Raw genomic sequence first — 20,718 nt, 5'->3', positions numbered from 1 at the left:
TGCCCGGCTGGAGCCGGACCACGTCGCCACCGCCACCACGGAGCACAGAGCACCGGGTCAGGCCGGGCTCTGCAGCTGCGCTGCCGCAGGCGCTCACAGCCCCGCCGCCCAGAGCACTGCACAGGCAGCAGGGCGAGCAAGCTGAGGCTGCGAGGGGCGGGGAGACGGCAGGGGAGGGCCGGGGAGGAGCCTCCCGGGACAAGAGCTCAGGGGCCAGGCAGGACACTCACCGTAGTTTGCCCACCCCAGGTTAGAAGCTAAGGCAATATCTTTGTTTTTGGCAGAAAACCTGAAAATTTTGAGTGTATGAATCAGAAGTAATAGTACAAGTGATTATTCAAATCTCTGCATTCTGACTGTCAGCCAATCAAAGTACAGTGATATGCATACTCTGTCATTATTGAGACATAAACCCATAGAGATTATGAAAATAAGTCACCCACAGCCAGTCATAATCCAGGGATTGCAGAATTGAGGAAAACTGTTAAGATGTGTTCCAATAACAGTTCAGCATCTCTGAGAAAACTCATGCTGAGAAAATCATTTCAGTAAAATGTTTTAGATTGAATAATAGAATACAGTGTTAATAGGTTGCTACTGTGCTTGCTGTTTCTTCAAAAAAGTAGTTTTAGCTAAATATTTGGGAAGATGTCAAGCTACATGGAATGTATATGCTGACGTGAACAGAAAATCCATCTAATCTTCTTTATTTTTGGGAATGGCCATGGGAGTAGTTTAAAGTAGATTGCAGTAGTACCTGTATTCACATTTCACATAAGCTTAGATTCACATAAAGTACTTTTTTTTTTTTTCAGCCATACTATGTAATGACTTTAAGCATAAAATATATCCAGTGTGAAGCTGCTAAAAGCAAAAACTGTTATTGTTTTCAAAAATAACCAGAAATCTAGGAGTAAAATATTAAAGTACTCCAAGACACTCATAGAAGTGTTACTTATAATGGAAAGACTCAGTGAATGAGAACTGGATGTACTGATGGGGAATCAATATTTTGTCTGCTAATCTGGTTTTAAAAATCAATATCAAGTAAATGATTTTTAAAGACAGACAAATTTTGTACTTCAAGTAAACTGTCAGTTCCATTTTTTGATAAACAGTTTTCTAGCCAGATATTAAAAAATTGCTGAATTTGTACCTTTTGAAACAATAGAGCTCAATTTTTAAAAATGTAGTTAAGTGACGAACCTATTAACAAGTTCTCTAGTTCAGAACAGTTTTTGTGAAAGTGATGATCATCTGCCTCTAAAGAAATAAAGTTCATATAATATAATATTGGTACAGGAAGCATAGAGATATCAGTTTCAGTGACGTGAGGGATGTATGTCAGAAGAAACAAAATAGTTCAAAAGAGGATAAAGAGACTATTGGGTGGTTGGATAACATTTGAGTCAATTTTATTAAAGCTTTTGCAGTTTCCTCTGTAAGCTACATGAAACGATAAATGTAGAGCAAGTGAGGCTAATCATTATCCTCTAGCGTATTAAAGTACTGAAAGTTACTAATTAAATTGGTGAAAGCTTGTTGGTTACACTTCGTAATAGAGGGGAAGAATGTGAGTTATTACTAAGAAACGCTATATAACCATAACTATTCATCATTATTACTTTTTTATTATTCAAAATATACTCACTCTCTGTACTGTTAATTACATGATAATTTGCTTTACTTTTGCAGAAATTCTAAAGTTCAAGATATATTACACCATGTTTTTCAGTTACATTTACAGTATATACAAGTACTGATAAGTTCTATTTCCTACAGTATCTATTAAATATATCTTGCAGAATATAGAAGTTGTCCAAGTATAATTTTGTTGCAGGCAGGATGGTTTTATGTGCTAAGTAGTAACAATATAAATAGATATTTGTGCTTTTAATTTTGGATAGTGTGTGCAGTGGATCTGCCTGATATACATCATGATAAATGCATTGATTATTTTCTGTGCAATATATTTATTTTGATTCCAGGATAGTGAAATTATTTAGTGCTATAAGTCTTATTTGTAGAAAGGAATTTAGTAGTTCAGAAATGTCAATTAACTTTTTCAACAGGGATTCTATCTAAAATGTTGCAACCAACTTAACTTAGAACATTTATCAGAGGACTTTTTTATATTTCATTCAGTAAGGAATAGCCACATTAAATGCGTTGGGGGCAGCTAGAGAATGACTTGTACAATCCCACAATTACATATTTTGCTAAACAAATAATTAGCTAAGTAATAATGCAACCTTTTCTATAGACTCCAGATATGCAAAATTTGTAGGACGTATTCCTGTGTATGTACACCTCTCCCCCGATATAATGTGACCCGATATAACATGAATTCGAATATAATGCAGTAAAGCAGTGCTCCGGGGGGGCTGGGCTGCACACTCTGGCGGATCAAAGCAAGTTTGATATAACGTGGTTTCACCTATAATGCGATAAGATTTTTTGGCTCCCGAGGACAGCGTTATATCGGGGTAGAGGTGTATTATATATATGAGTGCTGTAGTATTCTGTGGTACACACATGAAAGGGCTTGTCGATACAGCGATTTAGTGTGCAGCAAGCAAGCCAGGGTGTGAATGTAGAGTGCACTAGCTTTTCATGCACTGACTAATCATGTGGACCCTGCTACCATTCAGTAAAAATTCCATCGTGTGCTTTGATGTACCACTGTTTCAGACAGGAGTATGTCAAAGTGCGCTATGGAACTTTTAGCATACAATAGCAGGGTCCACACAGTCGGTTAGCTTGTACCGTGCCAGTGTGCTGTATTTTCACACCGTGGCTTGCCACGCACTAGATCACCAGGTAGAAAAGCCCAAAGAATGAAATGATATACAGCTACCGATACCTCTGCTACTAACGACATCCTCATCTACCATAATATATAGTTGGGTTTAGATATTGTATGCATAATGTACATGTTATTTTAGAAACTGGACATTTCAGGAAGCATGGGAAAGCATTGAATGCCTGGATTTTGAGTAAGATGATGATTGGGACGACTGACCAAAACAGTAATGAGAATTTTTGGTGTGGGGGGTTATTCTAATATTTGTACATACTTAGTTTGAATCTTTTTAAAATATTTGTTTAAATATTTGTTTTAAAATTATCTCCCAGATTTCTACAGTTACTAAAATATGATCTGCACTAGTAATGTGGCTATGGCAGTCATTTGGGGCCAGACTGTGAACCCCTTATTCCACTGGTCTGCGGTTACTTGCACAATTGGGACTCTTACGCGGGTAATTGCTACCAAATAAGACTGATGGGTTCACAATATGCCCCTTGGGAATTTTTTGTCCTTGAAAACACTTATGCATGTGTTTAACTTGACTACTATGAGTAGTCTCACAATGGTGGTAAGGTTAAACATGTGCATACATGTTTGTAGGAATGGGGCCATGGTCACTTAAGGATGGGTGAGATGGGGTTTACAAACCCCATACTGAGCATAGACAAAAGGGAGAGGAGTCGTCCCTGCTGACAGGCTATCAGGCTGCTCGCACCCCTGCCCAGCTGCCAGAATTGCCAGTTGTGAAGGATGCGCCTGAATCTGTGACCGATAAAGAAAACAGGCCCAGCTATAAAGGAGGGAGAACAGAGAGGGAAAAGGGAGGCAGAAAGGCCTGGGATAGCAGAGGGGGCAACAGCCCCATGCCAGGCTGCCTCTAAGGAACTGATAAGGAGACAAAAGAAAACTGCAAGCCCGGTTTAAGTTAAGAATTCATGGACTGGTCAGATTGAAAGGGACCACTTAGGAGAAAGCTGGGACCCCTAGAGAGACAGCACCCAGAATAGCCAACAATGGGATTTTCAAAAAGTGTTCAATGCTGACATGCCTCAGTTCCACCAATTTCAGTGGGAGCTGTAATAGGCCAGCACTGAAAACTTTTGCAACTCCCACCCTAAATTAACTTTATTATTAATTCTTTTATTTTTTAAAGTATGTACTTTATAAGTTTCCAATAGTTCTCTAAGCATTTTACAAACATGTAAGAAGATAGGTCCCTGCTTCAAAGATCATACAATCTAAATAGATAATATATAAAGAAAGCATGAGAGATGCAACAAAAAGCAAAGCAATAGGGCAGTGAAGTTTAGCATGCATATTGTTAGTTCTGCAATTTTTGTTAGTTGTTTCTGTTGTATTCTATCTAGCAACTCTATGAAGATGACTACTAGAGCTCAGTATTTAGATGTAGGAATCAGATGTTTTGTTTTGTTTAATTTAAACAGAAGTTGTCTTTCCAAGAAATAAATATACCATTTGTTTTATTGCTTCATGACAAATAAGCATAACATTTCTCTCTCAACTAGCTTTAGCAGTTTAACAATACAGACTAACTACAATATAAAATATTTTACTACATGCAATAACTTAGATGTGTGTAATATGATACATGTTGGGGTTTTGTTTCTGTGCAGAAATTTCCAACTGAAGGACTTGCAAATGTGGTTCGAAATGTGTTTGACTTTGACTCCTACAACAATGAAATGCGTGACACTTTGATCAGCACTTTGCACAAACATGGGATACCGATTGGAGCAAAACCTACCAGTATACAGCTGGCCAAGGAGTAAGGCTAACCTAATGTATATTAAGAACACTTATCTGTGTCAGCCATTTTTCTCTTTCTTTTATTTTGCTGCTAATTGATTAACAACAACCTGGGATACTTGAAGCTAAATACTCTTATGGTTGAAGTTTTATTTTCTGCAATAATGGACAGTTATATTTTTACCAATAAATTTAGTAGTTATAAATTACTAATTTTTCATCTCTATTTAATGTCCATGTAAATGTTAATAGTATGAAAAACAGATACAAACAAATAAAGGGAAATATTTGTTTCTTTCTCCGTCTGTGTTTTTTTTTATTGAATTACTACAGATCTTTTCCTATTTGCCATTAAACTCAGAAGCAAAACAAATCCCTTTGTCTTCAATGGGAGCAAGAAATGGTCCTTAATCCTTAGCTCTATAAAAATACATCATCATAGCATGTCAGAGCACTTAGGCAGGCAACAAGAAGGATTTTAAAATTTGCTTATATCCAGATCCCCATTATTGTTTAATAATCATGGCCATTGAACTTGTTATACTATGTACTATTTGAGAGATCAGAAAAAAAAAATAGCCATTTTTAAAATAAAAACCTAAATTGTAAAATCACAGCTGATTTAGCTCATACTTTGCACTTCACATGGATGCCTGTCGTTTTCTTCCGTCTGATAATACGTTATTTGATAAATAAACATAATTACATACATTTTTATTTTTATTTTTTTAAACTTCCTCTGAGATGTTTTGAAAAATCTAATATATCTTTTAAGGAATCTCAGAAAAAAACAAACCATTAAACCAGTCAAGTAACTGTTTATGGAGAAACAAATATTTCCCTTTTATAATAAAGCGAAGGATGGGTTATGGAAAATTCAGTTTTACATAGGATTATACTACTTTTATGTTTGCTTAGAAGCAGCTGAATTGACACCACTGACAAAATGTCTTTATCAGTTGTCAGTGTGTAGATTTCTCCTGCAGGAGCACCACTATAATCATGCCTAGCAACCTACATAGATGTTTTGAAGAAGACAGGCAGTCTAATGACTATGGCATAATTTTTCCTCTGGATGTCTGAGGAATCACGTGTCTGAGGAACTCAATGCCTGAGTAACTACCATATGCATCAAGATGACAATATACCCCTAAAACTGGTTTCACAATCTCCATAATTTACATGCTAAAAATCAGTTGCTGAATTCCGTTTGAAGGACTATAAAGTGGGTCTGAGTTAGAATGATAGTTTATATTTGATAAGTTGGCATTTTATTTAATTTAAATAAGGATTTTAGAAAAATAAATGTACGGTTTATTTTTATTGGCTATGGTCTTACGAGGCCAATTGTTTTTATTGGCTTTATGCTAACGAGGCCAATTCAATTAAGCACTGACCCCCCCCCCCCCCCCCAAACACACTTGGTAAGGCAACTCCCATCTTTTCATATGCTGTATATATACACACTGCTTACTGTATTTTTCACTCCATGCATCTGATGAAGTGGGTTTTAGCCCACGAAAGCTTATGCCCAAATAAATTTGTTAGTCTCTAAGGTGCCACAAGGACTCCTCGTTGTTTTTGCTGATACTAACTAACACGGCTACCACTCTGAAACCTGTTGATGCATTGCTTCACTGGTACAGGAATTCTACTGCATATGTTAATATATCTGATACAACAGTTTGTGAATATTTTATTTTATTTTATTTTATTTTAATATACTGAGCTTTTCATATTTAGCAGAGGTGAATCTTTGTATTTGTTCCATACCACTTTAAATAATTCCTGCTTGTAGATGTCTTTTGGATAATCTACCACTGAACCAGAGTGGAATATGTATCAGGGGGTAGCCGTGTTAGTCTGTATCTACAAAAACAACAAGGAGTCTGGTGGCACCTTAAAGACTAACAGATTTATTTGGGCATAAGCTTTCGTGAGTAAAAACCTCACTTCTTCGGATGCATAGAGTGAAAGTTACAGATGCAGGCATTATATACTGACACATGGAGAGCAGGGAGTTACTTCACAAGTGGAGAACCAGTGTTGACAGGGCCAATTCAATCAGGGTGGATGTAGTCCACTCCCGATAATAGATGAGGAGGTGTCAATTCCAGGAGAGGAAAAGCTGCTTCTGTAGTGAGCCAGCCACTCACTGGAGTGGAAGCTGGAGGCATGTGGATGGAAGATGCCTTGGATGGAAGATGGAAGCTGGAGGCTCTCCAAGACCACATTCTACAGGCCACTATCCTCTGATCCCACTGAGGAATACCAAAAGAAACTACACCATCTGCTCAAGAAACTCCCAGCTACAGTACGGGAACAAATCTACGTGGACACACCCGCAGAACCCCGACCAGGGGTATTCTATCTGCTACCCAAGATCCATAAACCCGGAAACCCTGGACGCCCCATCATCTCAGGCATTGGCACTCTGACAGCAGGATTATCTGGCTATTTGGACTCTCTCCTCAGACCCTATGCTACCAGCACTCCCAGCTATCTTCGAGACACCACCGACTTCCTAAGGAAACTACAATGCATTGATGTTCTTCCTGAAAACACCATCCTGGCCACCATGGATGTAGAAGCACTTTATACCAATATTCCACATGAGGATGGACTACAAGCTGTCAGGAACAGTATCCCTGATGAGGCCACAGCAAGCCTGGTGGCTGAGCTTTGTGACTTTGTCCTCACCCACAACCACTTCAGATTTGGGGACAACTTATACCTTCAAGTCAGTGGCACTGCTATGGGTACTCGCATGGCCCCACAGTATGCCAACATTTTTATGGCTGACTTAGAACAACGCTTCCTCAGCTCTCGTCCCCTAATGCCCCTCCTCTACTTGCGCTATATTGATGACATCTTCATCATATGGACCCACGGAAAGGAGGCCCTTGAAGAATTCCACCTGGACTTCAACAATTTCCACCCCACCATCAACCTCAGCCTGGACCAGTCCACACAAGAGATCCACTTCCTGGACACTACAGTACAAATAATTGATGGTCACATAAACACCACCCTATACTGGAAACCTACTGACCGCTATACGTACCTACATGCCTCCAGCTTCCATCCAAGACACATCACACGATCCATTGTCTACAGCCAAGCCCTAAGATACAACCGAATTTGCTCCAACCCCTCAGACAGAGACAAACACCTACAAGATCTTTATCAAGCATTCGTAAAACTACAATACCCACCTGGGGAAGTGAGGAAACAGATTGACAGAGCAAGATGGGTACCCAGAAATCACCTACTGCAGGACAGGCCCAACAAGGACAATAACAGAACACCACTGGCCATCACATACAGCCCCCAGCTAAAACCTCTCCAGCGCATTATCCACGATCTACAACCTATCCTGGAAAATGATCCCTCACTCTCACAGACCTTGGGAGGCAGGCCAGTCCTCGCTTACAGACAACCCCCCAACCTGAAGCAAATACTCACCAGCAACTACACACCACACCACAGAAACACCAACCCAGGAACCTATCCCTGTAGCAAACCTCGTTGCCTACTCTGTCCCCATATCTACTCTGGCAACAGCATCAGAGGACCCAACCACATCAGCCACACCATCAGGGGCTCATTCACCTGCACATCCTCTGTCATATATGCCATCATGTGCCAGCAATGCCCCTCTGCCATGTACATTGGCCAAACGGGACAGTCCCTCCGCAAAAGAATAAATGGACACAAATCGGACATCAGGAATGGTAACATACATAAGCCAGTAAGTGAACACTTCTATTACAGATCATTCTATTACAGATTTAAAAGTCACTATCATTGAACAAAAAAACTTCAGAAACAGACTTCAAAGAGAAACAGCAGAACTAAAATTCATTTGCAAATTCAACACCATTAATCTGGGCTTGAATAGGGACTGGGAGTGGCTGGCTCACTACAGAAGCAGCTTTTCCTCTCCTGGAATTGACACCTCCTCATCTATTATTGGGAGTGGACTACATCCACCCTGATTGAATTGGCCCTGTCAACACTGGTTCTCCACTTGTGAAGTAACTCCCTGCTCTCCATGTGTCAGTATATAATGCCTGCATCTGTAACTTTCACTCTATGCATCCGAAGAAGTGAGGTTTTTACTCACGAAAGCTTATGCCCAAATAAGAGTGGAATATGATAGCTGTTATTTATCTATGTAGGAACAAAAGCATGCTAGGCACACAAACAACACACAGGGCTATTACACAGCAGTTTAGGACAAGAAACACAGAAGAAGACTGGATCCAGTTAAACTTCAGGATGAATTTAGGTGGGCAGAATGTAGTTGTCCATTCTGGAATTTTTGCTTGGACTCTAGAATGAATATGCCTATTCTTGTGAAAAGGGTTAGGAGATCATTAATGGCCAGTAAAAAGGGATTCCTGCAATATGAGTTGTTTTATGGAAGGGATCAGTGTAGCCTATAGAATCTCACTCAATGTCTCCAAAGGTAAATGAATTATAATAGATCCATGCTCCATGGTTTCAGGCTTTGGCATGAGATTTTGTAGCAGGTTGTCAAGCTTAAAAGAACCAAGAGCCCTCAGAGAAATCAGTTGTGTTCAGAGGCCAGCAAACAAAATTATAAACCTCCAAAAGCCATTTCTCCACAAGAGAGGCTGACTAGGTAATCACAGATACTTTTGAGGAAATGCATCTAACTAAACAATACTGTAAGATGGGGAAAATTCAGTGTGATTCTCCAGTTGATTATCAGTTGCCCATACAATATTTTTCTTAGCTAATTTAACTGCAGATGTTTTTTTCATTCACATATCTTATATTTTTAAAATGTACTAAGCTATTTTCCTCGATAATATACTTTGCGTTTCTTAACAGCCCTTAATTCAGTGATCTCAGTATACTTTCACAAACATTAACTAATCAATTTACAATATCCTTGTTAAATAGTTATATATAAAAGATCACTTCACATGCCACTGAGAGTCAATCACTTCTGCAGCAGTTGTTCAGGACAAGAAGCGAAGGAAACTATCATAGTTAATTGAAACTGCCAGGAAAACATAAGACCTGAGATGGAATTTGGCCAGGACACCAGATTAACACTACTAAATTCACAAATGCTGTGAGGTCTTTAACTGTTCTGGACATTTGTTCACCATTCTAGACATTTGTTCATGACTGACACAGAGGCTACTTACCGAGTCACCAGCATCACATCTTGTAGCATATTTGTTCTTTGGAGCTTGCTCCTGTCCAAGTACTGAGTAATAGGACTCTCTGTACTTTGAGATCTTGTCTGATAACAGTAGAGCAGAAGGCATGAGTGTCATGTGTTACTTTGAAAAGTTATTTTTTGTACATTTTCTGTTTTTGCCTTTTTAATTTCCCCATGCTATTTTGGAAATATTAACTAGGAACATCCAATTGAGCTGCTTTAAGCCATTCATTATTTTATCATATCTTCTCTAGATTTCCAATTTTCCAAGCCAGAAAATACATCGCCCATTCCCATTTTAAAATCATCTGAACCTTTTTCTAATTGAGCTGGTTTGAAAATATCTCTGAGAGGTTAATCTATGGCCAGATAATAGATTATGGGCATGTCCTGGCTCCCAGGATCCTGTGAGTTAGCTGAGGTTTTTTTGGTATTGCCTGTCAAGTAAGGAGTGGGAGAGTATAACTCCGTTCTCTCTGCTCCCCTCTATTTAAGTCAGGGTATCTTTATGAATTTTACAATATCTTTTGATAAGCTTAGTGTTGTAGAATTGATTTTTATAAAGACAAGATGACTTACCTACCTATCCTGTTCTTGGAAGGTAGTGATTATAATTGGTCCCCACTCACCCAAGCACACTGGAAAGCTATTGTTTTTATCTATTATTTTTCCTTTTGATTGATCTCTGATGCAGCTGGAGGCTGTGTATGAAATAACACACATCAGGTTGTGCACTGTTCATCAGATCTCCACACACCTTAGGTTTGCTGAGGCCCATGCAGCAGTAGAGTGCCTCCGTTCACATTCACTACTTGTGCACACCATGGAGTGTATTATTACACCTAAAATTGGGGGAAAGCAGTTTGCAGGAATTTAAATATCATACATGTAATATTTAAGCCCCTCCCTGCCAGAAAGTACTCTGTTGTCCGTTCTAACTCTAGGAAATTACTACATTGAGCTCTGTGGTGTTTACATGAAATAGGACTGAATAAAGAGAGACTGAAGCCCTCTGAATTTGGTCCTGAAATAATTTAAAACAAACAAACAGCTGGTGTGAGGATATCTTGCACATCTTCCTTTTTCTTCTTTACTGCATACCTTGTTCCCCATTCCCTCCCTCTCCTGCTATTGGTGAGTGGGTCTTCAGTTGCTAAGCTGCTGCTTCTGTAAAATTGTCTTGTTACTGTGATCCATTCCTCAGCAGTTCCCTCCCTGCTTTGTGTATCACTGAGCTGATCTGTGGTAGTGAAAACGTAAAGAGCTGGGTAGGACTGTGCAACGGGGACTGTATGGAGAGACAGGGTGACAGTGACTTCCTTCAAGCCCTATTCTTCTCTGTTGAGTGACTGGTCAGGCTGTTCCCATAAGGGGAAGGGGGAGAAAGGAAAGATGGGAAGAACCATTTAATTTTTAGTCTTCAGTCATCAAGTTGGAGGCAAGGGCAACTTCAAGCTGCTTGAATTTTTTAATGTCTCTTTTTTTTCCTTTGTGTCTCACGGATAAGAAATAGGAAGGTCATTAAACTGAAATCTTAAATGATACAAATAAGACTTTAATCAAAAGTTGTTTGTTTGAAGTGCCATGATCTGGTTAGCAAAGAACATAAGAACGGCCATACTGGGTCAGACCAAAGGTCCATCTGGCCCAGTATACTGTCCTCTGACAGTAGCCAATGCCAGATGCCTCAGAGGGAATGAACAGAACAGGTAATCATCAAGTGATCTATCCCCTGTTGCCCATTCCCAGTTTCTGGCGCAAACAGGCTTAGGAGTATCATCCCTCCCCATCATGGCAAATAGCCATTGATGGAACTATCCTCAATGAATTTATCTAGTTCTTTTTTTAACCTTGTTACAGTCTTGGCCTTCACAACATCCTCTGGCAAAGAGTTCCACAGGTTGACTGTGCACTGTGTGAAGAAATACTTCCTTTTGTTTTAAGCCTGCTGTCTAGTACTTTCAGTTGGTGACCCCTAGTTCTCGTGTTATGAAACATTCCATCCCATCTTTGATTCACAAGACTGTGAGTTCCCCAAGTCCTGCCTGAGTTATAAAAGGTATATATCAGTTATAAAAAGTATATATCAGTTCTGATAGCTACCTTCAGAAAACACAAATTACAAGTAATTTGATTGCTATAAACTTAGTCTCTCCATTTTTAGTGGACTCAAAAACTCCATTTATATTTTGCCTCTAGATAATTATTTTCTGACAAATTCTCCCATTAGACTGCTGTACATGAAGAAAATCAAACTAAATAACAATTTTGTGTAGAATCACCATGTTGACTAAAGGTTTTGGGCCAATCTCCTCCTCTTTACAAAGACATTACTTACATAACCGCCTCATACTCAGTAGTGAATCCTGGATCTAGAGCCCTCAGGGTAAAATAGTCAAAAAGTAACAATTTAAACAAAATGGATCTAAAGGATCTGACAGGTTGATTGTCAATCAAAGAACTGACACGGAAATAATTCAGTGGAATTGACTGTTAGGTGTTGGTCCTTCTTCCATATGATGTCACATTAGGGGTCTCTAGAGACATAAAAACAAACAAGCTTTAGCTTTTGATGAAGAGTGTGAATAAGAGTTCTTGTTTGATACTGTAGATTATCATTCCAGAGAATGAAAGAGTTTGTGTAGAACTTTCTTTCTACATCTTAAACTCACAAGTTCCCACTACCTCTCACACCTTTGCCAGTGACTCAGTGATCAGAATGGCCATACTGGATCAGTGCAATTGTCCATCTAGCCCAGTATTCTGTCTTCTGACAGTAGGCAATGCCAGGTGCCCCAGAGGGAATGAACAGAACAGGTAATCATCAAGTGATCCATCCCCTGTTGCCCATTCCCAGCTTCTGGCAAACAGAGACTAAGGACACTTCAAAGCATGATTTTGCATCCCTGCCCGTCCTGGCTAATAGCTATTGATGGACCTATCCTCCATGAATTTATCTAGTTCTTTTTTTAACCCTGTTATTAATAGAGGATTTATAAACTCATGATATTTTCATGAATTGTCTACATCTCAGATTTAAAACAAAGGCTCTAATCTTTGACATTTTCTTCAGGACAGGACCCAATTTCAAACATGTCTAGTATATCTCTCGATTGATAAGTTCTAATTGCCTCTCAAAAGGAGCATGTAGCTTTTCCAAAGACTGAAGAAAATTGTAAAATTTCATAGATAGTCATAATTATTAGTAGGTTCATCCATCTATAGTGCACTACACGTGAGAGTTATGTGTAAGGAGTTCAAAACTAAAATCTAAGTCCTTGTGAAGTTGATGCTACTGTTCCCACAGAGAAATTTAAATTCATGTACTTCCTTCATAACCCCCCCACCCCCCACCCCCAAATGGATCAAACTCAGGCTTGGCCAGAAAATCATTTTGAAATCCAAAACAAAACTCTTAGTGTGAAATTTATTTTCATTAATAAAACCAACATGTCATTTTAGTAACTGACTCTATACTCCTCTATGCATAAATGCATCTATCTTCGGGTTATATTGCATTAAAGAGTATACCCTAAATAACTGTTAATGATTGGATTGGATGTCATAACCTGAACTGTGTTATACTTGCATTTCTTTTGGGTCTGACTTAATTTTGACTCCTGATGTGGGAGAAAACTGGCCAGACTGGTTAGGAAACAGATGAAAAAGGTTGAGACACTGTGAACAGATTCATTCAAAAATATTAATCTTTTCCAGTCAATGTTAAAAACAGACCTCACACTGCAAATAATTAAACAAGGGGAAATTGAAGATAGGAAGCAATTACAAGAAATATAGTTCTCATACCTTGGTATTGACTGATGTTGTAAATAGGTGTAGGGTCATAAAAACTGTCTTCTCCGAGCTGGTTAACTAGGGAATTAAACGTAATGGAAAACAACGCCTGTCAAGCTAGTTTTAATTCAGCCCAGATTGCATCACCAAAAGTCATTACCATTTTATGGCTGAATATTGACCTATATGAAATGCTTTGGTGGTTTCAATCCATTTCCTAATTCAATATCACAAAACCTATTGTTGGCAACTTTATTGAGAGGCTCAGCAAATGGACCAAGGACTGAATCGGTATGGAGATTGAACTACTCTCTCACCCCAAAAGGTGGCCCTTCCAGTTTGATTGAGGTACATGGGCAGAACAATTATTAGAATATTTTAATTTATTTTTCTTGTGCTATTCAGAAAGATTAGCAAATATAATTGTTCATTCCTAAAGTTGGAATAGAGAGAGATTAGAGGGGTGCTCAGACCTAGGGTTTTGATTTGGGCCCCCTCTCTGCCCAAAATATCTAAAAGAAACAAACCTCCTTTAATTTAACAGAGCCTATTATTTTTACAGAATTCTGATTGTAGGAACAGACACAGACAAATAGAACACGAGAGATCAAGCACAGACAACAGTCTTGGAGAACTTACTTAAAATAGACTTCAGAGATGTATTTTTAGAAGGAGGGAGAGGGTTGTCTTCTATTCTCATGCCAAGTTTTGTAGTTGTGCAATAACGTAAGAGGTTTAAATAGTGTTTAGAAATATCTTGCACACGCTCTCAATTTTCTTACTCTAGAAGCAAATTAAATACATGCTACATGCCAACTAGTTCCAAATAAGAGAGATCAAAAGGAAATGTTCTGATACTGTGTCTTAGCATATCAGTTCATTGGTTTTAATGTAATTATTCTGCATTAACAAAACTTTAAATAATTTTATTAGTTGCAAATCACTTGAGAGAGAGTAGAGGAAAAACAAAAATGTGTGTACTATAGTCTGTGAAATTACTTTATCATATACCAATATTTTCAGTTATTACAGAAATTATCTTTTACAGTGGCCCACATGTTCTCTTCCTGAATGAAAAACAAATGGAAAAAAAATGAGGTCAAGAACATCATTCAAGTTTAGGCAAATTAACCCCGTCTTTTCTGCAGGATTGGCAAGGGTTGTGTTGTGAGCAGGTGACCATGAAAAGTAGTGGAGTCTAAGCATCCATGAGAAACCCTACACCTGCCATATAGATACCCTTAACAGAGCATACAGTAGGACCATCCTTCTGCACTTTCTTGTGATACATAAGAACGGCCATACTGGGTCAGACCAAAGGTTCATTCTAGCCCAATATCCTGTCTTCCAACAGTGACCAATGCCAGGTGCCCCAGAGGGAATGAACAGAACAGGTAATCATCAAGTGATCCATCCCCTGTCGCTCATTCCCAGCTTCTGGCAAACAGAGGCTAGTTTTGACAGCATAGGCAATTAGCATATGGTCATTGTCTGTACTGTGTGACCCATCCACTGGATGTCACAGAACATACAACAGCAATTAATGCTCCTTCTTGCAGCAATAAACTGATGCAACATTTACTGTACTCATTATGCAGTTTTCCTAGAGGAACATATCACTTAGAAGAGCTCCTCCCACTCATTCTGGCATCCTCTTTGAATTGAGTTAAGCTGATCAAGAGAGCACTGAATATGCTTCGCTACATAGCTCAGACAATTCAGACTTTTAAAGCTTTTCAGAGCATAGTCTTTTAGATCTGAGATTACTTGTGTTTCAGAAAATTTTAATTTTTGCTATTTAAAAAAAATTGAATGTTTCAGCAAGGGAGCATTTTCAACAAGAGAATCTTTAAAATAGCCTCTTAGAAAAACTCTATGGTTAAATGACATATCCCTTATTCATTGCAAATTAAAAGGGATAAATGTTTCTTTGTTCATATGTTGTTTGACAGGCTACCCTTGCCAGACCATAAATTTATGGGCTACTGGAGAATCAATCAATCAGGGAACGCACGGCGGAAACTACTGTGTCCAACAGAAACTCATCAGTTAAATATAAAGGTTTGTGTCTTTTTTAATGCTTAAAAATATTGATTACCAGTAGTCATTTTTTCTTTACAGCACTAAATCATCACCCAGATTATGATTTAATAAATGTAAGATATCACTCATTTCCTGCAGAAAGAAGAATCTGAGTTGATTTTTGTAATGAAATAAATACTGTTAACTGTACAGATTAAAAAAGTAGACTATGTTGTGATTCACACTGCCAGCTGAGTTGCTGTGGGGTCCTATCTTGTGAGTCCTCCATATGCAGGCCATATACTGAAAGGAGTACTGTGGCGGGGGGTAGACTTTGCAAGGTTGAGTTCAAAAGCTCTTGCAGAGTTCTTGCTATGAAGGTGACAATGCCATTTTTAGAGAAGCCCGGAAACAGGCAAGGATACAAGGGGAGGTCCAGTTTCAGTCCCCAGATCACAACTCATCTGGATGAGATATAAAATGAGCAGGAGCCTGTTTTCCAGTTTCATTTCACATGCAGCTGAATTCTTCTGAAATTTTCTCTCTCTCAAATCTGAATCTGAACCTTTGGTCTGATTTGGCCTCCAGCCTAAACCTAATCCACATCCTCTACAAACCCAATGTCTTGTCCTGTCTTTATTATTACTTGAGTGATGGGGGGAAACTGTTAGTGTAATGTTGTTTGATATTTTAAAGCTTCCATAATCAAGAAATTCAGTATTGTTTCCTTGCACAAATGCACCGTGCGCCAGTCTTTCATTATTGATCTAAAACACTCCAGGCAATGTGACCTCTCCTCCATGGGATTAAGGATCGTGGTTCCATATTAAGTTCCATGCAGTCCCCCATGACTAGATGGATGTAATAGTTGAAATATGTAGCCTCAAGGGAGGGCGACAGCATGGCTTATATATTATGGGGAAAACAGTGGCAGGATCTTCAGGGCTCCAGGTGGGATGCAGAGGGCTTACAGAAAAAGCAATCTGGTTCCTTCCCAAATATAAGCCTTCCTCTTTTGTTTATAATGCTTGGCCTGGCATTTAGTGTTAAAAGCAATAGAAACCTTTAGGAAAACTCCTAGCGTTTATAAACGTTTATAAAGGTTGGTGAGTGAAATAAAATACCAGTCCTCATGGTTATCATTTTTCTTTTAGGGTCCAGTATATTTAAATGTTCAGGGATTTCCACTGGAACGGCATGAAGCAAGGTCCCTCAGTTTCACAGAAGAACTTGCTTTTTGGACACTGCCTTTGAATGAGGTTAACTTAGTCTGTGATGTTGCTGTAGCAGAAGGTACAGTAAAATATTTGTAATTTTTGTAATGATCCCCATTATTGTATGATGTAAATTACATTGGAGATAATGAGGAATTGGACGGATGAGATCATAGCTGTTCATTAATAGTCAGTACTATGTAGTTTGTATTCCCTTTTTTTGAAATATGCAAGAGCAATATCATATTTTTGTAATTGCAATAAAAAAGAAACTACAAATTCTGTGCTGAGTATACGCGCAGTAACACAGAGAATGCATTTCTGGGAACCTTCACTGCGTGAGATATAGAAAAAATATTGCTTGCTTTTCCCTTCTTTATATTTAACTTTTTTTTTTTTAAGTCAAAAAAGACAGAATGTAAAAACAATCAATCATGAAAGGGGAATATAATTCCATTACAACATATTGGTGATAATGTAAACTATGAAGGAAATTTGGCTCTAAAAGGAAATATAGATGCGTAATTCAAAGTGTTCCTAATTTTTATATTATATGGTAGATTGTTTCAAAATTAATTTTAAAAAGTCTTTCTAACTTTGCCCTTCCCTAATTAAAACCAGTTCTAATGCAAGACTTGTAGCATGCAAAGTTCTGTGCTTTCTTTTTGGTGCTTATGCTGATCAGTGCCCTTTCTTATTGAATCAATCCTGCCTTATTTAACTACATTATATATACAGATATATGTCCCAATGTGCATCAGATCATTATTGATACTTGTGACCATTACTTATGGTATATTATAAAATGTAATAAATTTTGTGGCTGTAATTTATTTTACATTGTAAATACATTAAAATTATGAAAACTGACAACGCTGCCTTTTTCTGATTGCGGCTTCACTTTCTAAGCATGTTCACAATTTTTTGATGACACTGATAGAAATTGCAGTTTTAATTTGATGCTCTGAAACGTCTAAATTGAGTCAAAAACAGTTCTAGTGTTTCTCTCACCACATGAAAGTTCCTTCCTCTTGTCTATAATTATTAAATGACCTGGTGTTTTAGTTCCAGAGAGTGGACACATTTTTTAAAAGTCTGTATCTGAAAACTTTTAATATAGTTTTCTCTTTCTTAGAAACTTTTCTTTTTTATAAGCAAACTTGCGTATGCTGTACAGGTTTCCGGTTATAAGGATTCATAGAACACGAATCTTTAGCAGTTGATTTGGATGGCAAACCAGCTTTATGTCTTGGACTTCTACTCAAATATCTTTTGGAATATTTGTGGAGGGAGTTACTAGTCAGTGTGAAGCCGGTAACAGCTTGTCTGTTAAAAGTTTAGTTTACATATAGGCCACATCGCATCCTTGATTTATGTACAAAATTCCCTTTGTCATCATGGGAATGTTGCTGTAGGTTAAGAGTAGCATATAGTCCTACGTGGATTGATTGATTGATATATGTGCCATAATAGGTTAAACTTATTTTAAATATGTTGCTGTATTCCCACAATAGCATCATTCAGTTTTCAGTTAATCTGATGGTTAACATGATTTTGGATCACAACAGTCTTTTACTTTCATTAATTTTGCCTTATTTTCCTATTTCAGAAGATGAGACTGAAAATATGCTCTATGTGGCTACATGCAATCCAGTTTCCTTATATTTCATGAATGTATCTAGTAAAAATGGATACTTTGTGGATTGTTATGACATCTTCCCAAGAACGGCTGGCAGCATATGGCAACCCTTTGTGACTGTGGCACCTCTAGGAAATCCACTCAAAGGGCAAGTGATTCTTCACGAAGAGCAGGTAAAATAAATAAATAGATATCCTCCTGTTTCATGTTTCATTGTGAGGAAAGTAGTACAGCAAGAGTAGGATCCCTGCGGTTCCTCAATCTCTCTAGGTTGTGAGATACTTTGGGATAAATATGCATACTTCTGGATACTTAGTCTAATTGCACAATAAACCTTTAGAGAGGGTCCCTCAGCTCTACTTTTTCTTGCGGTGTTTAGGCTGATTTACTGTATGTTTTTATGTACCTTTGCATTATTAATGCTGAGATTTGCCTGTTTATCCTGTTAGTGGTAAACATACACTGAGAACTATTGGAGGGAGAAAAAGGAGATTATGATTTGAGTTTGGAAGTCTCAAATTAGCGGAGGAAATTTATTAAGTCTCAGCTCCCCTATTTTAGCTGTGTATTCAAATCCAAGCCCTGCTCATCCCTGTTCTAGTTTTTGAACTTTTAATAAAAAATAAATGCCTTCTGAATCACAATTGTTCATGCCACCTTTCTTTTTTTTTAATTAAATATCATGATGTTTCCCTATCCATAGCATGAGTTCTGTGGGAACACAAAACTGAGAGTAGGATGGATGGGTAAAACAAGATGGTGGTGTAAACCGCATTGTAGAGATGGATTAGAGCTGCAAAGTTTGATTTGGATTCTAATCAAATCCAGTGATTAGTGTCAGATCTGTTTGATTTGGGCCCATCACTTCAGTAGTCTTATTTGGAACTGCTATTAGAAATTGATTAGAATATTTTCAATTTAACACTTTTTTACAGGGGATGGGGGAGCAGCCACCAAGATGCTGACATGAGTAAAAAAAGAATAAGTATTAATATGAATTATAATAGTAGCTTCATAAATATGATCATGTCCCATTAATGCCTGAGGGGGATAGACACCAGGAAGGAAGAAAAGTTATTTAAGCCAAATAGCAATGTTGGAACAAACAAAAATGGCCATGAAAACATTTAAGCTGGAAATTAGAAGGTTTGAGGAGTTAGGTTCTGGAACAGCCTTCCAATAGCAGTAATCAAGGCAAACAACTCATTTTAAGATGGCGCTTGATAAATTTATGAATGGGGTTATATGATGGTGTTGCCTGCGATAGCAAGGGATTAGAATGTATGGCTCAAGGGATCCCTTCCAGTCTTACATCCTGTTTACATTCCTAAGTGATATGAGACATAGCATTAACAATTATCATTATTGTTGGTCACCAGCTTCCCTCTTCCTTTTCTTGTTTCCCCCCCGCCCCCCTTACTGGTTCTTGGTTACTTTCCCCATTTTCCAGTGTCTATTAGCTAGCTCAGAAGAACCTTTCCTGTATTCAGTAGGGGGAATGAGAAATTTCCATTAACAACACAGCTGATGAGGTGTCAAATATCTCATACACATTTAGCATCCCAGGAAGCCATGCATATTGTCATAGCCTAAATATAGGTATGCTTTACTGGTCTCAGACTTATGACTAAATTCAGTGCATATGTAAGCAGGACAACCTGTTACTGATCTCAGCAGAATTGCATTTGCCTATATCCGTGTTGAATTGGGCCCCTAGAAATGCATTTTCCCAATTTTCATCCAAAAGCTAACTTCCTTCACTGTTGCCAATAGAGTTGTCTTGATCAGTTGTAAAAGTACTATTTGAGCTATTTTAGGAAGCTCATAACAAGTTTGTTCAGTTCAAAACAAGGCTTTGCCCTCTATGACTAAAGTCAGTACAGGAAATTGTAAAACAGATGGCACTCGATCCTCTGCTTTGAGTGCCTGAGAACGTTTAGAATACTAGACATTTTCTGAAGGCAGATCCAAGCAGTACACTCCTATTATATTTCTAAACTTCTGAAATTCCTAAAATGAAAATAATTGTCTTGTTGGTATTATTTTTAACAAAACTGCGGTAGCATTGAATCTCTTTGGGGAGGAGAGGGAATATTTTATCAAAGGCTTCTGTGAAACTTTAGGCAGTTAACTCAGTGATTGGTTTTACACTGTGATAATGTCTGTCCTTCTAGGATACATTTTTCAATAAAAGTCTGAATTAAAATCTGATATAAAGACTGTACTATAGGTTGGCTACCGTGGTTCAATGCACCATTGCTGTTGAGTTTTG

The 20,718-nt window shown here is 38.1% G+C and overlaps 1 protein-coding gene across 1 annotated transcript in view; it reads left to right on the top strand.

Moving 5' to 3' along the window:
* The window catches only part of VWA8 (von Willebrand factor A domain containing 8), a 264,570-nt gene that overhangs the window by 161,232 nt on the left and 82,620 nt on the right, over positions 1-20,718 (top strand). The window contains 4 exon segments of the mRNA XM_054013957.1: positions 4,444-4,595; positions 15,524-15,632; positions 16,748-16,886; positions 18,417-18,619. Of these exon segments, the coding sequence (XP_053869932.1) occupies positions 4,444-4,595; positions 15,524-15,632; positions 16,748-16,886; positions 18,417-18,619 (603 nt within the window).

Source organism: Malaclemys terrapin, chromosome 1 (assembly GCF_027887155.1).
Source record: "Malaclemys terrapin pileata isolate rMalTer1 chromosome 1, rMalTer1.hap1, whole genome shotgun sequence".
In the NCBI taxonomy this organism is placed as follows: Eukaryota; Metazoa; Chordata; order Testudines; family Emydidae; genus Malaclemys; species Malaclemys terrapin.
This window is presented reverse-complemented; position numbering and strand designations above follow the sequence as displayed.